The sequence below is a fragment of the Gasterosteus aculeatus genome, chromosome 7, assembly GCF_964276395.1.
Source record: "Gasterosteus aculeatus chromosome 7, fGasAcu3.hap1.1, whole genome shotgun sequence".
Lineage (NCBI taxonomy): Eukaryota > Metazoa > Chordata > Actinopteri > Perciformes > Gasterosteidae > Gasterosteus > Gasterosteus aculeatus.
Window position 1 is genome coordinate 25,192,620 of NC_135694.1, and position 16,833 is coordinate 25,209,452.

The window sequence follows — 16,833 nt, forward strand, 5'->3', positions numbered from 1 at the left end:
GAGCTCAAAACACTCAACCACCAAACGAGTGAAAACACTTCCGGGATCCCAAAAAATATGGCGGCTCAACCCGCACCGTCGGCTGCGGGTAGCGCGAGCCGCGGCGTCGTCCCCGTGTTCCCCGCGGTGGTTCTGTCCGCGGAGGCCGCGCCGTTCACCCCGCTCGGGCCCGACGGCTGGCGGCTCGGCTCGCCTTCGGACGTGGAGAAACAGTTCTCCCGCTGCGCGGCGAAGCTTCGGGCGCTTCGAGCCGACTCCGGCCAGCTGAAGGAGGAGCTCAACCTGTTGTTGGACCAGCTTTTGTCCGAAAACTACAACAAAACTCTCGAGCCCAACGTCAACATCCGACCAGAGGTAACGGCAACTCGAGCTCTTTGACCTCAAGGTGACGGCTGCGTTTAACCGAAAACCTTTCAGTGAAAACTCAAATGATGAGGGCTAGTTAAGCCAATTGGTTTAAATCCAGGTGGTCAATTGTGAAAGTATCCTGCCAACCACATAGCAACATAGCAACCAGCCTGTATCACGATTCCCAAATCATAAGCCTTGGCAACCAGCCATGACGTAGCAACTAGCCGCCACGTGACTTGTCGGCGACACATCACGCTCACTGACAGTCGTCATGCAGCGTCCTGATAACACCCCAGCCCAATGATACCTAATGATTATGTTCAAATAATTCACCAAATAACTGAGCATGATGTGATGTTCAGTGTTTCTGCAGTGCTCAGCCTCTTTGCTATGCATTTCAGGATGTGTGCAGTCTGCTGAAACATGTCAGCTGTCTTGTGCCGCTGAGTCAAGAGCATCTAGTCATCAAACTGTGTCAGCTGGTTCATCATCTACTCAATCAGCTAAAGGTAACACATAACCTTCCTTAACAGTAGAGCTGGAACAGTATTGTGCACATATATCCTGACCAAGGATGGAACGTTAATCCCCAGAAATCTGCTGTACCTTTTTTTCCCTGCTTCTCTTCTCACTGTTTCTTAAGGTAATAATGGAAGAGCGGACCTTGGATGTATTATTAGACTATACCACCAGTGCACTGAAAGTTTGCAGTACATGGACACACTCGGATGTCCTCCTGGCACTGTCTACTATAGTGTACGGCAATGGACCGCAGTGCCACAAGGTAGAACGTTTTTACACATTTTATAAGTGTAGTGCAATGTACGACAACGGCTGAATATTTCTAATAAAGATCTTTCTTATTCATAGCATCTCCGTGACCTGCTGGGAGAAGATGGAGTCCTCCTGCGGTATAGTTCTCCATCACAGCCAAATATAGAGTTACGCCATGTTGCTCTCACCTGCATGGCCAACATCTGTCTGAGGTAGGCCTTTGCAAGCTTCTGTATTTAGCCAGTCCATTTTGTCTGTGAGTATGTTCACCCAGTCTGTAGAGACTATTCTATGCCAGAAATTGTGATCTTTATTTAAAGCTCAATCTTATAAGGTCATAAGGTAATGTCATAAATGTTTTTGCCAAAACTACTTGCTAAACATAATGGAGCATATAGTCACTAAAGAGCCAGCTATACTTACTGTACAAGGAGTTGTTAAAGATCCGGTGATGTTGCGGGTTTAAAGTCGTGCCTGTAATTGTTTCTGCGGTGGGGTGTTTCTCTCCAGGATCCCTGGTCAGGCTTCTTTGGATGATCAGTACAGAAGTGTGTCTTTTAGAGTCTTCCTGAAAACACTGCAGTCCCCCAAACCTCCCAACATTGACGAGCTCTTCTACTGCATGGTACGGAGTAGTGGTTAGTTATAAAAATTCCAATTAAGAGGGAGTGAGGGGGTTGGCGGGGAGGGGCATTTAATCATAGTTCACCCATGTCCTCACCTCACCGTCACCGCTTATGTCCTCGGTGCAGGTGATCCAAGCCGCACTGAAGGGACTCCAGTGTTGTCTCTCAGGTGGGAAATGGAAATTTGTTGGAGAGGAGCTCGGGTCTGTGCTGGCTGCACTAAAGGTGCAACATTTTCTTTTGCATTATTATTGGTTGTCCTTTTGTCCTGTTCAAAAACCAAATGTGAGTTTATATTATAATAATTGGAAACCGGTTTTTGCAGAGGCTCATGTTCCAGGGAACTCCAGGCGTGAGCGTCGAGTGGCCGACCGTGCTTTACCCGGCACCTCTTCCTCAGTATGAGGGTCTCTCTGCCCCAAAACCCGCTGAACTAGCAAAATCCTCTGAGCTACCATCAGATGCCCCTGTGTCAGGCAAAACCTCAGGAGTAAGACACGCGTAATTTATTCTGGTATAACTTTTAATAAGGCGGCATGATTTTTTGGGGTTAAAATGCTTCAAACATCTCTCCCCAGAATAAAAAGAGGAAATCCAAAGGAAAGGGGAAGAAGACCAGCTCTGAGGAGAGCAGAGTGGACGATGGAGAGGAGGATATCCGGGACACAGTGCCTGCTCTTCAGAAGGGAGGGGGAAGAGAGGGAGGCAGAGGTGAGGGAGAGTCTTTGTCTAAACCATCTGGCCCGTCTTTCTACCCGTCCTGGAAAAGAGCCAGTTCGGACTCCGAGTTTTCCGACCCAGAAGGCAGTGCACAGAGCAAATTGAGGTACTGAAAAGCGCTGCACATGTCCCTCCATGTCACCTCTATCTTTTTTTGTGCATGTATTGCTTTGTTATACTCAAGGAAAGAAAATAAACATTATACATTTTTAAAAGGATTATAAAATGGATGGATGTTTTATTCCCGCTCCTTCCAAATACTGCACGGACAAGTGAGAAATCATACTGCAGTATTTTTCTCTCTCAGACTTTACAACGGTCGTCTACGTCAGGGCGCTCTGCACTGCCTGCTAGCGGTAGTGAAAGGCGTGGAGAAGAGGACTCTGTACGGGTACTGGTCCTCCTTCATGCCAGACTCTCCTATTGGGGGGCCGCCGCCTCTCACTCTCGTAACAATCATACTAAAGGACCCTTCGCCCAAGGTACAACTCCCCGCCGTGCGCGTTGCAGTGCTCCCTGGACATTGTTGCCCGTAGCATCCACTCTCTCTCCTCTCCCACAAGGTGCGTGCGTGTGCGCTTCAGGTGTTGTCGTCCATGCTGGACGGCTCGCGTCAGTTCCTGGCTGTGGCTGAAGATACGGCGTCGCCTCGTAAGTCCTACACCCCTTTCTCCTTCTTGCTGGCTGCCGCCGTCAGAGAACTGCACCGCTCCCTCACTCTGGCTCTGCTGGCCGAGACCTCGCCTCAGACCCTCACGCAGGTCATAAAGGTACAATAACACTCCCAACTCGACTGCCCTGTGTTATGTGAAGTGGGACGGCTTAAGGTTTACTGTGCAATTTTAGCAAATATATGAAATGTAAAAGTCCTGTTAACCTGGGAACATATTTTGACAACCTGCACACATGCAGTTGGAGTTATCTGAAACAACCACGTGGTCGGACCAAAATGGAAGTGGTTCTAACGACTTGTCGCCGTCTTTCCCGCCTTGTAGTGTCTGGCCTACCTGGTGGCGAACGCTCCCTACCACCGTCTCAGGCCTGGTCTGCTCAGCCCGCTCTGGAAGCAGATGCGTCCGTATGTGCGCAACAGAGGTCTGTGTTTTGTCAGTGCTCTCAGAAAACTACACACAAACATTTATAAACGGCCAACGTAAATTTCCTACGGCTGTGAAGTCAAATATAAACAATCAATGGACTATTTGTATTATTATATTTTACATTGCTGCATGTAAACATTTATCCCAAACCCAAGTCTGAACCTCAAGATGAACACAGCATGTCTCCTTTTCAGGGAACTGGTTGGTTTTCTTTCAACAGAAATGCTCTCTCTCTCCAGATGTAAATGTCCGCGTGTCAGTCCTGACACTTTATGGCGCTCTGGTGACGACTCAAGCTCCTCTCCCAGAGGTCCAGCTCCTCCTCCAACAGCCGGAGGGCAGCAGCAGCAGCAGCAGCAGCGGCAGTGGCTCATTCACCCAACAGGACTCTGCTCTCAGCTGGAGACAACGAGACGGAATGTCTACGCCCCCCACGCCGGTCAAACCCTCCCTGCGCACCTCGCGCACACACTCCCCTCAGGTGGTTCGCACGCCGGAGGAGGCGGACAGCAGCGCTCCACCGTGGCTGCTGCAGCTCTGTCTGTCGCTGGTGACTCAGCCTAGAGAGGACCAATCAGACAGTGAGGGAGCGGGAACAGGTGCCGCTTTAGAGCCTTCCCCCGTCCGACTAGAAGCTCTACAGGTGGGAGACAGACAGAGACAAAACACAGACTTTTCTAATAGCTGAGGGTGTTTTCTTTTGTATTTTTATAATTGTGTCCTGTGTGTTTCAGGTCATGTCCCACCTAGTACGTGGCTACTTCTCGCTAGCACAAGCAAGTCTGTGTGAGATTGGGCAGGTGAGCGCACGCTGCGTTCGGGAGACGGACCCCTCCATACAACTACACGGCACAAAGGTAACGCCCTCTAGTTTTTCTTTCTCCATCTGTACCACTTATCACTATCTTATTTTCATCATGAAAACTGCATGAAGGAGCACTGATATGTATGTCACATGTGTATGCAGTTGCTAGAGGAGTTGGGCACAGGAATAATCCAGCAGTACAGAGCAGAGAACAATGAGGCCGTGAGGGTGCCCATGAGCCAAGTGAGTACAAACTGTCTTAGTACGGCATTTACACTGTATCTGGGTACACCCGTCTGGATGAATTGCTCCTCAAGTCCTATTGCTGTTTCTTTTAACAGTTTAAGACACCAAGAATGTTTTTCTCATATTTTCTAAATTCCCAGTGTTGTTGGTTGATATGACCATTGTATACTGCAGCGATTATAAACTTTTAATTTCAATGACCCTGCGTTATACAGGTGGTGGTGTTTTGGTCGGACGTTTTGAGCGGCCCGCTGAACGGAGCGCTGCAGAGTGAGCAACATCCCACGCTGCAGACCAGCGCCTGCGACGCGCTCTCCTCAATCCTGCCGCAGGCCTTTGCGCAGCTGCCTGTGAGTTCATCGCCGTTGTTTCTTCACGGCTAACGTTGAGCTTCATGGATCGGCGGGTGTGACGTTTGGTGTTGTTTTTCAAGGACAAGACCCAGCTGATGTGCGTCACCGTGCTACTGGGGTTGACCTACAGTGAGAACTATCTGGTGAAGACGGCAGCTGTCAGGGCTTTGGGAGTATACATACTGTTCCCCTGTCTCAGAGAGGTACGGACTCCGCCCGGCACAATGGGGCCGTGACATGTTTCTGGCCCTACGGGGATCTGGTAAACACATTTCTCTTTTCAGGATGTGATGTTCGTGGCTGATACGGCAAACACTATCCTCGCTGCCCTTGATGATCGGTCTCCAAACGTCCGTGCCAAAGCTGCCTGGTCGCTAGGCAACCTGACAGACACACTTATCGCTAATATGTAAGAAAAACATGGACACAAAACACTCAGAATCTCAGAACACTCAGAATCTATCTTTCTGACCGTAAAATAAAGACATCCAACATTAAAAAAAAGATGACGGCATGCAGCACTTATTCAAGATGTTAATAAAAAGGTATTTTCTCATTTGTAGAAAACCAGTATAATTGGAGTATTCAATGCATATATTATTTTTTTGTAATCGTTTCACCTCCTATCTCTTCATCAGGGAGACTGTTGGTGTGGATTTCCAAGAAGAGTTATCAGACATGCTGCTTCTCAAGATGCTGCAGGCAGCCACCCGAGCATCAGCCGACAAAGACCGGGTGAGAGCTGTCACCCTTCAACACAAACGAGCAGCGCACAAACACTCACATTTGTTACGTCTCTTGTCACATTTTGTTCTGCTAGAACAGGAGAAGATAGTTCTGTATGTGTGAGAATGTGCCGTTGTGATGTGAATGAATGCTGACTTTATTAGTACGACTGATAAAGTATGTATTTTTTGATTGTCTCTCTCTTTGCTTCCCCCCCTCCCCCCACACCTCCCAGGTAAAGTCTAATGCAGTGCGAGCAATCGGGAATCTGCTTCATTTCCTGCGTCAAAGTCAGCTGACCCGGTCTGCGTTCCAACGCCCGCTGGAGGATGCAGTTCTTGCACTGGTTAAAACCGTGCAATCAGAGGCCACTATGAAGGTCCGATGGAATGCCTGTTACGCCTTGGGGAATGCCTTCAGAAACCCGGCCCTGCCACTCGGTAAGTGTTTCGGCATCTGATTGTGTTTGCCTCCGGTATGAACATGTCAACCTGGCCTTGGGACCATGATTCCAATCAGGATTAACTTGGATAGCGTAGCTCAGTATAGTGTCTAATAAGTATGATTACGAATTAAAGTATCGTTTTTTTCTAATCATAATGAACAAAACTGGTGTATTTAAAGAATCAACTCTGAAGTGATAATTCTCAACCAGACACAGTGACTTCCTGGAATCTCCATTAAATACCTTGCAAGAACCAAATTTTACACAGTGTCCAAATGTCCAATCACATTTCCCATGTCCGACCCGTGAGGATTTTGTAACGGTGGAGAATGTCCCCAACGGCGATGGATCAGAATTAAAAGGGCTGTTTTAGCTAAAAATGAATTTCTGATTGCTTTCCTCCTCACAGACTCCGCCCCGTGGTCCTGTGATGCGTTCTCCTCCCTCTGCCACGTCGTTAGTTCCTGTAAGAACTTCAAGGTGCGAATCAAGTCAGCCGCGGCCTTGGCAATCCCTGCCAACCGCGGCTGCTACGGGGACCCGGAGCGCTTCATCTGCGTGTGGCGTTCCCTCGCTAAAGCGCTTGAGAATAGCGAAGACACAAACGACTTCTTCGAGTACCGCTACAGTGCCAGCCTGCGGCACACGCTCTCCCACGCTCTCCTGCACCTGCTCAGTGTCAGCCAGTCCCAGGACATGCCCTCCCTCGGGGCATCGCTGGCCGGGGAGGAGGGGAGGGGCATCAAAGAGCATTTGATCCGATATCTCAGAGCGGAGGAAGGAGGAGGAGAGGGGGCCGAGGGAGAGAAGGAGACAGGGGGGGACAGTTTTACGCCTCAACAGAGAGTAGGAGGTCTGCAGCGGACCCTAAACAGACTTAAGGAGTTAGAGGCCGAAGGAGAGGGGGGAGGAGACGAGGCGACAAGTAAAGAGATGGTGGTTCATTTCCTGGAGGATTTGTTAAAGACCTGTGAAGAGCTGTGAAGGATAATAACCAGCTACGGGTTTAAGAACGCTATCTGAAATCACTGAGACGGCTTCCTCAGGTTGGACATGAGAAACATCCAACCGCCGACTAACTGGTGACGGAATGCAAATTATGCACAGCGATGTCATGATGACATTCTCTTATGTACAGTTCCAGTCTCAAGTTGGGACACACACTTCTCCATTCAATGTTTTTTTTTTTTTTTTTCTACATTGTAAAATAATATCAAAACTTTGAAGGAACACATGGAATTATGTGGTAAACAAAAAAATGTTTTTATATTTTAGATTCTTAAAAGAAGCCCCCTTTTGCTTTGACAGTTTTGCAAACTCTTGGCATTTGATCAGCTAGTCACCTTTCAATTAACAGGTGTGTCAAGAGTTAATTTGTGGAATTTCATCCCTTTAATGTGTTTTAGACAATCAGTTTTGTGCAGAGACAGGGTTGGTGGTTATATACAGTTAATAGGGCTATTCGGGGAAAACCCATTGAATTATAAGGTGTGTTCAAACTTTGGACTGTTACCGCACATTAAAAGCTATTTACAAGTTTTAAATTTGTATTTATCTTTTTGCACCTGCACACATTTAGTTAAAATGTGTATTGTGAAAAGAATGACAGAATTCAGTATTAAGGCTGAATGACAACGGTTTATTGACTTTCAGTGGAATCACATTCTTATGACCATTTGTAAATGTTTAACAGATATTTGTTGCCCCAAGTAAATTAGTCAGATATAGACAAAAACATTAATAGTTTCCCTTGGAAGAAACTGAAGATACTGAACTAACAAACAAATATTTATTACTTAAACATAATTCCAAATATAAGATACAATTATCTTATCTAAGTATTAATATGTCATGATTGCTTTTTGTAGAAAAATACATAATGAATAAAAAAAATGAAACCACAAGGAAATGGCTGCTTTCATAAGGTGATATTATTTTGGTGAATCCATAAATCTGGGTTTAATTAAGGGGCACTCAGCTGAAAAAGGGGGTCCATAACTAAAAAAAAGGTTTACAACCACTGATCTAAACCATAGCCTATAGTTATTTTGAATTCTTACCACAGTTAATGAGCATTGTTGTAGGTTTGATGTGGATGCAAACCTTTTCTCTTGTCTCGTTTTATAGGCTTTATAGGGAAAATGTACAGACACTGCCCACCGGTGACTGAAAATATGTGGAAAGAATAATACATTTAAATACTATTTTCAATCTGATTCTGTAACATATATAATGTCGAAGAGTATTTTATCTGTCACGGTCAGACATGTTTCACACCGGTCGTGTTGCACGTGGCCGACAGGGGGCACTAAGGTTCAGAGCGGGAGGGAAGAGCTGCCGGTGAAGGACCCGGATGTTGACGAGTGACGCCTGTATGCGGTTCGAACACGCTGCTGCAGGAATGGACGCCTTTGAATTGTTTCGAAAACTCGGCGCTGGAGCGAAGTTTGACCTGAAGCGGTTCGGTAAAGACGCTGCTCGGTTTAAGGTAAGCGGCGCACCGCGTAGCTAACGATGTACCGGGTGGAAGATAACGATCGATTTCCAAACACGTGCCACGGTTTTAAAGTATTTCCCCTCGCCCCGATTCCCACTCGCGTGAAAGTGGGCTTCACTCATGTTTTTCCAATGTATTTTTCGGAGGCTGTGTGTTTTAAATGAAGAAATTCGCTGCCTATTGTGGTCACTCTCTCTCACACATTAATCTCACAATTAATTTTACTCTGATAGATACTAAACATGTTTTATTTCACAGGTCGCCAGATCTCAAGTAGGGGAAGCGTCCCCAGATGCCTTTTCTGGGATCGATTACTTTGGCACAGGACTAACTAGAAGATCCCAGAGTAGTTCTGTAGGACTGGATAAAGATGACGACGACGACGCTGCTGCTGCTGCTGCTGCTGCTGCTGCTGCTGCTGATGATGATGAAGAAGAATATGAAGTGGGAAGTGAAAGTGGAGCTCCGGAAGCAGGAGGAAAAAGGAAGCAACGGGATGAAGAGAAAGACGTGAGCAAAGAAAAGAAAAGAACGAAAAGCAACCAGGTTGAAGGTAAAGGATTTGGCTCTTTCCTGCTGAACTGATAATTTTACAGCTCATTAACAGCTGACTGTGGTTATGTATAGGTGGGTTGAAATGTTCACATATTTGATACATAGAAAAAAATCAGTGTGGGCATTGTTGCTAATCAGTCAGTGTTATGTGATTGACACAAAGTGTTAGTAGCTGTCCATGTCAGAGACTTACTGCTGTCTTCTGTCTGACTGAAGACACGTGGGGGAGCGGCATCACTTGGACCACCTCATTAGACGGAAAGATCTCCAACCTGCCAAGTGATGGGAAGGAGAAATCCTCACTGAAGAGGCTGAAGCACCTTCATCAGGAGAAGGTCCGTATACTGGAACAACTCGGTCCACAAGGAAACAATGAAGAGATTTGATGTGACTCTGACAAATATAAGAATCATATTAATGTTCTGAATCACTGTCCTTTTGTAAATTCATTTTCTATGTTTTGATTTAAGATCAATCGCATTCGCTCTCAACACCGTATAAACGTGCACGGCTGCGACGTTCCAGACCCTCTGTGCACGTTTGAGGAGCTCCAGGCCGAGTATAGTCTCATCCCTCGCATCCTTCAGAACCTCAAAGACGCAGGGCTCAACTCGCCGACGCCAGTACAGATGCAGGCGATACCGCTCATGATGCATGTGAGTGTAGAAGACGCACACATACACACAGTGAGTGGTTGCTAAGTAACGTACAAACGGTGGTCACCTGAGGATTTGCATGTGTCTGGTTTGTCGGCCAGGGTCGGGAGCTCCTTGCCTGCGCTCCCACCGGGTCAGGGAAGACTTTGGCTTTCTGTCTCCCGATGCTCGCACAACTGCGGCAGCCGGCGAACCTGGGCTTCCGAGCTGTGGTCATCTCCCCGACCAGAGAGCTGGCCAACCAGGTACAAAACAGACACACAGTTAACTATTGCCCACGTTCAACATTATCCTTTATCAAGATGTCCATCTTTAATTCATGACATACAGCATGTTGTTCGATATCAAGAACCGATGTGAAGAGCTTCCATGTTTGAATCCCTATTGAATACAGTGGGAGTTTCACCCACCTTTTGGGAAATGATCACACATTTGCGTGCATTTCTGACGTGGGCTTTGTCGTGTTGTGTTCAGACCTACAGAGAGCTGCTGCGCATGACGGAGGGAGTCGGATTTAGAGTTCACATCATAGACAAAGCGTCTCTGGCAGCCAAGAAGTATGGACCACAGTCCAACAAAAAATACGGTAAGAAATGACACTGGCTTTGATAGAAGAATTAAAATCTAAAAGGTGAGATGTCTTTATCTAACACCTGTTACACCCCTTACATTTTTGTAGATATACTCGTCAGCACTCCAAACAGACTCGTCTTCCTTCTCAAGCAGGATCCTCCAGCTCTCGACCTCAGCGGGTAACACTGAATATTCTGCTGTGTGCAATTGTTCTTTACCGTTTCCTGCAAATGTTGCTTGTAAACCATCAAAATGCATTTGCTTACTCTTAAAACATTTGCAAATAAAAATGTTCTTTCTTGATTGTGGTCTTTTGCCGTCGATCAGCGTGGAGTGGCTGATTGTGGACGAGTCCGATAAGCTATTTGAGGACGGAAAGACCGGCTTCAGGGAACAGCTCGCCGCAGTTTTTCTGGCGTGTTCTGGATCAAAGGTGCGCAGGGCTTTCTTCAGCGCCACATGCTCGCCTGATGTAGAGCAGTGGTGCCGTCTGAACCTCGACAACCTGGTGTCCGTCAACATTGGACGGAGGTAAAGATCCACATGTGGAGTTTCTTAATTTGATGGATTACTATAATCTTTACCCCACGTTATGAATGATTTAAAATGTATCTTCTCCTCAGAAACGCAGCCGTTGAGACGGTGGAACAGGAGCTGCTGTTTGTCGGGACGGAAAACGGCAAACTGTTGGCCATGAGGGAAATCATCCAAAAAGTAAGCACTCTGCAGAAATCTCATGTTGTTTGAAGAAAAGAAAGTTAGAGTAATTTTATAATTACATGTTCATTTTCTATGTTGACTTAGATTTTCTACATTCCTTTTTTTTTTAGGGTTTCCTGCCTCCCATGTTGGTGTTCGTGCAGTCAATAGACCGAGCGCGGGAGCTTTTCCACGAGTTGGTGTACGAAGGCATCAATGTGGACGTGATCCACGCAGACCGCACACAGCAGCAGGTACGCACAGGCGCTCCATATGTTGTACAATAGGTCCTCGCTGTGTCGCTGAAGCACAACTGTATTGTGTAACCGTCGCCTGTTGCGTTTGTGTTTCAGAGAGACAACGTCGTGCACAGTTTCAGGTCCGGAAAAATTTGGGTGTTGATCTGCACAGCTCTGCTGGCCAGAGGAATCGACTTCAAAGGAGTCAATCTCGTGCTGAATTACGACTTCCCCACCAGCGCTGTGGAGTACGTCCACCGAATTGGTTAGCTTTTATGTATTATTAATCATTTGACAATACGATCAAGCTATTGTGGGCTGAAAACCATTGACTAATCATCTGACAAATAGGCATTTATTATATTGCTAAAGATTAATCATTTATTATGTAAAAAGACTAACATGTTGGCTGGTCACAGTTCCACCGACCAAAATATTTGCTTGTTTTTTTTAAATTCATGTAATTGTCAACTGAATACTTTTTTTGGGGGGGCAAACCTGTCTTATGTATATGTTGGTTTGACATTTTACAAGCAAATGATAAAAGAAAATAATCTACCTTCATTAATAATAATAATAATAATAGTTAATTTGTAATGTAATGGTGTGTTGTCTCATGCGTGAGTGCATCAGTTCCCTTGCTAAGTATTCAATGTGCTGCTCCACAGGTCGGACTGGTAGAGCTGGCCATCAGGGAAAGGCCATCACCTTCTTCACAGAGGACGACAAGCCGCTGCTGCGCAGGTACGTGGATGTAAAACATGCAAACAATAGAATACAATACGGTCACAACACAAAATACAGGACAGAAACAACATGGACTCCAGACATTCACTACTGCAAGCTCCCAAAAGTGTGAAGTGTTTTGCAATTTAGACATTTAGAGTATGTTTGTCTTTGCATCTCTCGAACAGCATCGCTAAAGTCATACAACAAGCTGGTTGTCCTGTACCCGAGTACATGATTGGCTTAAAGAAAATAGACCGGTGAGTGAGTTTGAAGTTCCACAATAACTTGTACAATTAAGGCCTATATTTTTTGGTGATGTGATCTGTTTGGTTAATATGGTTGATTCCATCTGTATTTGTCTGTGTTAAGTAAAGTGAAGCGGAAACTTGAGAAGAAACCCCCCACAAGAACCACCATTTGCACAACTCCTCGCTTCTTAATGAAGAACAAAGGCAAAGCACCGATTAAAAGACAGAAAGGAGAGAAGCAGAAAGGGGAAAAGCGGCCTCAAGCAGCAGCAGCAGTGCAGCAGCAGCAAGGAGAGAAGAAGACAAGAGGACAGGAGCTGAAGGGAAGAAAAAAAACACAGAAAGACAACAGGAGTGAAAAGAAGAAGTTGTCTCCTAAGACGGCTTCAAATTCCCCTGGAGCCAAATTAAAAAAGTAAAGACTGTGTATCATTTGGAGAAACTCATGTGCTCATATTTTATTGTGCTATTGAAAAAGTCTAAACCAGAACCAAATGAAAGTTGGTAATATACATAAAGTCTCATTGTCTACCTGGTTTGGTTTTATACCACAGAAGGTGACTTTTTATCTAACATTAACATTATTTCAACTCTGTCTACCAGGAGAAAGGTGAAAAAAAATAGTGCGCCACAAGGGGACCAGAAGAGCGTGGAAGACTGATGAGAAGGACGTGGATTTCTTTTTTATTTACTGCAAATCTTCACATTTGTGCTTTGTATCATCAGAGTATAAAATAAACAGTTTATATATGTTTTGTTTCATTACGGTTTATTAGCTCACCTGCAACTTGTAACATACTGAACATTTGTACAAGGACTCTTCAATGTCGCTTTGGATAAAGCGTCAGCTAAATTACATGTTATGTAATAGATATTGAGGCTTTAATGACTATTCAAGGGTTACATTTAACTAACAAGCTAGACTAGTGAATACTAAACACGATGTAAATCAAACTAATCGAAGGCAGTTCTGATAAAGGTGATTAAACAAAACCCAACAATTGCATAACATTACCCTCCAGACCCACTGAACTGATTTGTGACCTAATATTTTCCATATTGACAGGATTAATTCTACTTCATATGTTAACTGACTTACTGTAGATGATTTTGCATCTTACAAATAACTTTTTTTTCATACCCATGATTGTTGTGTAGTTGGCACAAAAAAAGCTTTTGGTTTTCAAAATTAGTATTTTAGTAGAATAAAAAACCCAAAGCACTACATACTGTACTCATGTACAGTACTCCCATCTGTCAAATATATGCTATCATAGTGTTATTGATTCAACAAAATTAAATCTGGTGTTATATTTTCAAGTAGCTTTTGGAATAACTTCAACGCAAGTTGACAAGAAAAACATTTTTCTAAAAATGATTGTTACCATTAGTTATCGTTCTACATTACGGTTGCCCCACTACAAATGTGATTGAGGTAAAAGATTAGAATAATATATATAATATGTTAATCTATTTACGAATAAACTCTGATAAGATCACGTGTGAAGGCGTGGTGAGGAGGGGAGGATGAGGGGAGGATGATTCAGCCCTGCTTTCTTAACTATCGCGATACCTGTGATGTGAGATCTCGCCCATGCATTATACTGCAAGAAACCCCGTTTAGCCTTCCTTTCTCAACATGGCACCGAAGGTGAAGAAGGAAGGTTTGTCAATCTCATGATTTTGAATGAATTATTCCTATAGTTTACATTAATATATCATATAAGACAAGTCAGACGTCCCCGAAATACAATGATGGACTGAAGGTGATTTGTGTAAACGTAGTTTATTGCTCGAAACCGTCTAAAGAGGCCAAAAACCCGGACCGTCTCTCCGGCATGTTACGTTTCCTAGAACGTGATGCTACGCTAATGTTAGCTTTGACTTCTCTCACAAATCTACAATCACTATTCTCTCTGGTGTTCTATCGTAATGTGTTACTTTCACGGCTAGTTAATTCTAAGTAACACGTCGCACTAACCGTAACGTTAGATATTTTGTACGCTTATGTAGTAGCAATTTTGTGATGTTCGCATTAGCCGCGCCTCAGCTGTGTTTTAAAACGTGACTGATTAAGATGGCAGTTTTAAGTTGAAATTGGAGAACTTTTAGTTAACATTTTAAACGTTGGCAATTTCGTGAGTTATAGATTAGAGGTTAACGTAATATCTTAGTTTTTGCCGCTAGTGCTAGCCATGTGTGAGTGGAGTAAACTGCGTAACATATTCGTTGCATATTGGAAGTAATTAGTGCTCATCAGTCCCTTTCATTGATTCGATGATGCTACTCACCCATTGAAATCCCGCCGATTTAGTCGGTAGTTGCATACAGAAGGGAAACTGCGGTCACAACTTGTGAATGACATCTCTGGATGGTTGTAAAATTTGCTCCGCTCTAAATTTAATTGTCGATTCATTGTGTTCTGGAATACTCAGATTTCAGTTCGCCATGTAAAATACTATGTCATATGTAGCTTTAAACCTCTCCACGGTGATGTACCATCAAGTCACCATCTGGTGACGCATCAACAGTTACTAGACAAAGTCCAATAAAATGAATTTCTTTGTTTTTAAGCTGTCCCGGCCAAGACTGAGGCCAAGTCAAAGGCTCTGAAGGCCAAGAAGGCTGTGCTCAAGGGTGTACACAGCCAGAGGAGGAAGAAGATCAGGACTTCTCCCACCTTCCGTCGCCCTAAAACCCTTCGTCTGCGCAGGCAGCCCAAGTATCCCCGCAAGAGTGCTCCTCGCAGGAACAAGTGAGTTGCAGTGACTGCATGCTGATTTAAAAAGATTCCATCTGGTGCACATGATGTTAGATGCGATCAAAGTATGAATAAGTATGATTCCAGCTTAATAATCTACTGATGCACCGCAGATCCTTGTCTTGTATTATTTTTACGTATTAAAGGGCATATGTTATAAAATATTTGAACTGGTCTGATCGGTAGAACGGTTTTGATGATTTATTAACGTCTGGTTTTTCTGCAGGTTGGATCACTATGCCATCATAAAGTACCCCTTGACAACAGAGTCCGCCATGAAGAAGATTGAGGACAACAACACGCTTGTATTCATTGTGGATGTCAAGGCCAACAAACACCAGATCAAACACGCTGTCAAGAAGCTGTACGACATTGACGTCACCAAAGTCAACACACTCATCAGGTAGAAATCTTGAACCTGCTGTCTGGACTGATGGCAGTATTGTGCCCTGCAATTAGTTTCCTGTACTGCTATTTAATCTTGTTATAATTCAAGCCAAAACAGCAATCTGTATTTTGGCTCACTGTACTGAGTTTGTTGGAATCAGGAGTTGATGTTTCTTTCCAAACGTACATGTTTGCTTTTATTATACACATCAATTTGTTTACAAAATGGTCAACAAAGGTCCATAAATGGCTTGTTTTCTCTTGTGAACCTAAACTTAAGTTTATTTTACTTACACCTTTCATTATTCAGGCCTGATGGTGAGAAGAAAGCGTACGTTCGTCTCGCACCAGATTATGATGCGTTGGATGTTGCAAACAAGGTGAGTCTTCAATAATTCAACAGACTAAAGCAGCGACATTTTTATAAAAGTCGTGAGTACTGTGAAAGTGATTTTTTTTTTTTTTTTTATGTCAATGATTCATTCAAAGGAACCACTGATGCCATAGACTGAGGCATTCTCTGAAGATCCTAAAACTAATGTCTGCTTTTCTTTACAGATTGGCATCATCTAAACTGTGGCTGAAGAGACTTGTGGAAAAATAAATATTTGTATAAACTACAACTAATTCAATGTTGCTGTGTTTTGTGTTGTCCATTGGATTTATATCCAAGCATGATCACTTTCAAGTATTGGCGGTTTTGGTCTCCCTCACAATCCACGCCTTTTATGATGGTATTGACAAAAACCTAAGAACGCCAGCTACAGAGCACATAGTGGTGCAAAGTTTAGATTGCTTTGCTGAATGTTGACAATTTCTTGTTCAAGCAGAATTATTGGGTGTTATGACTGAGCAAATGCACCAGAACACGTCAGTATTTACTAAATGGCGTCGCAAATGTAGACTAAAAAATGTCCATTTTCTGGTATTGTGGCTCATGTTTTAAAACAATATTGATGCTGAATATTTTCATAAAATGGTGGTCTACACTACATGTTTGTCAAGCATTCATTAGTAAATATATCAATTGGATTTCGTAAAGTTTATTTTTGCAAATCAGTCAGGGATAACTGCCTAACAGGTTACAATTGACCAGAAATAACACCGGTCACGGAAAATAAATTCAACATGTTTAAATGACAACATGGATTATGATTTCATACATTTTCCATGTATTTACTGAACAAATATAACTCATTAACAGTGAGTTAATCAAGCGTTCTACAGATTAAAGTGAAAGATACGGGGGGGGTGCTCATTTAGAGACTTCTCTGGCTGATCGACCCGTTAAATACTATTAAGACCGTGCATGGAGGTTACGTTAAATAGGCATCTGAACGCTC

The 16,833-nt window shown here is 44.0% G+C and overlaps 3 protein-coding genes and 1 non-coding gene across 4 annotated transcripts; all 4 read left to right on the top strand.

The window, feature by feature from the left end:
• The first annotated feature begins 20 nt into the window (after positions 1-20).
• On the top strand, positions 21-7,690 carry heatr6 (HEAT repeat containing 6). Its single transcript, XM_040179830.2, has 20 exons — positions 21-354; positions 753-860; positions 995-1,135; positions 1,222-1,337; positions 1,636-1,750; positions 1,878-1,976; positions 2,077-2,241; positions 2,330-2,577; positions 2,779-2,953; positions 3,035-3,241; positions 3,467-3,566; positions 3,811-4,214; positions 4,306-4,428; positions 4,539-4,619; positions 4,838-4,972; positions 5,056-5,178; positions 5,260-5,384; positions 5,614-5,710; positions 5,937-6,141; positions 6,556-7,690. Exons 1-20 carry the CDS (start codon positions 58-60, stop codon positions 7,128-7,130), a joined length of 3,639 nt encoding a protein of 1,212 aa, XP_040035764.2. The 5' UTR covers positions 21-57; the 3' UTR covers positions 7,131-7,690.
• A 729-nt stretch (positions 7,691-8,419) lies between these two features.
• On the top strand, positions 8,420-13,094 carry ddx52 (DEAD (Asp-Glu-Ala-Asp) box polypeptide 52). Its single transcript, XM_040179831.2, has 15 exons — positions 8,420-8,634; positions 8,902-9,196; positions 9,415-9,533; positions 9,669-9,854; positions 9,956-10,099; positions 10,329-10,440; positions 10,534-10,606; positions 10,755-10,958; positions 11,051-11,141; positions 11,258-11,380; positions 11,480-11,630; positions 12,034-12,109; positions 12,280-12,351; positions 12,464-12,757; positions 12,946-13,094. The coding sequence occupies exons 1-15, from the start codon at positions 8,500-8,502 to the stop codon at positions 13,001-13,003; spliced, it is 2,133 nt and encodes a 710-aa protein (XP_040035765.2). The 5' UTR covers positions 8,420-8,499; the 3' UTR covers positions 13,004-13,094.
• Positions 13,095-13,868: 774 nt separating this feature from the next.
• Positions 13,869-16,117, top strand: rpl23a (ribosomal protein L23a). Its single transcript, XM_040179835.2, has 5 exons — positions 13,869-14,006; positions 14,917-15,097; positions 15,330-15,506; positions 15,801-15,870; positions 16,049-16,117. The coding sequence occupies exons 1-5, from the start codon at positions 13,982-13,984 to the stop codon at positions 16,061-16,063; spliced, it is 468 nt and encodes a 155-aa protein (XP_040035769.2). The 5' UTR covers positions 13,869-13,981; the 3' UTR covers positions 16,064-16,117.
• On the top strand, positions 15,141-15,212 carry LOC120823178 (small nucleolar RNA Z17). The gene has a single exon (XR_005712816.1). It is a non-coding gene; the product is annotated as a small nucleolar RNA Z17 (small nucleolar RNA).
• Positions 16,118-16,833: the final 716 nt, after the last annotated feature.

What these genes read in the sequence shown, in the direction of transcription:
- heatr6 (XM_040179830.2), top strand. Translation starts at nt 58, where the DNA reads ATGGCGGCTCAACCCGCACCGTCGGCTGCGGGTAGCGCGAGCCGCGGC. An exon ending in TGAGGGTGCCCATGAGCCAA is followed by an intron (nt 4,620 to 4,837) that starts GTGAGTACAAAC and finishes TGCGTTATACAG; the next exon opens with GTGGTGGTGTTTTGGTCGGA. An exon ending in CATCAGCCGACAAAGACCGG is followed by an intron (nt 5,711 to 5,936) that starts GTGAGAGCTGTC and finishes CACACCTCCCAG; the next exon opens with GTAAAGTCTAATGCAGTGCG.
- ddx52 (XM_040179831.2), top strand. Translation starts at nt 8,500, where the DNA reads ATGTTGACGAGTGACGCCTGTATGCGGTTCGAACACGCTGCTGCAGGA. An exon ending in CGATACCGCTCATGATGCAT is followed by an intron (nt 9,855 to 9,955) that starts GTGAGTGTAGAA and finishes TTTGTCGGCCAG; the next exon opens with GGTCGGGAGCTCCTTGCCTG. An exon ending in CCAGAGAGCTGGCCAACCAG is followed by an intron (nt 10,100 to 10,328) that starts GTACAAAACAGA and finishes TGTTGTGTTCAG; the next exon opens with ACCTACAGAGAGCTGCTGCG.
- rpl23a (XM_040179835.2), top strand. Translation starts at nt 13,982, where the DNA reads ATGGCACCGAAGGTGAAGAAGGAAG. An exon ending in ACCGAAGGTGAAGAAGGAAG is followed by an intron (nt 14,007 to 14,916) that starts GTTTGTCAATCT and finishes TTTGTTTTTAAG; the next exon opens with CTGTCCCGGCCAAGACTGAG. An exon ending in AAAGTCAACACACTCATCAG is followed by an intron (nt 15,507 to 15,800) that starts GTAGAAATCTTG and finishes TTCATTATTCAG; the next exon opens with GCCTGATGGTGAGAAGAAAG.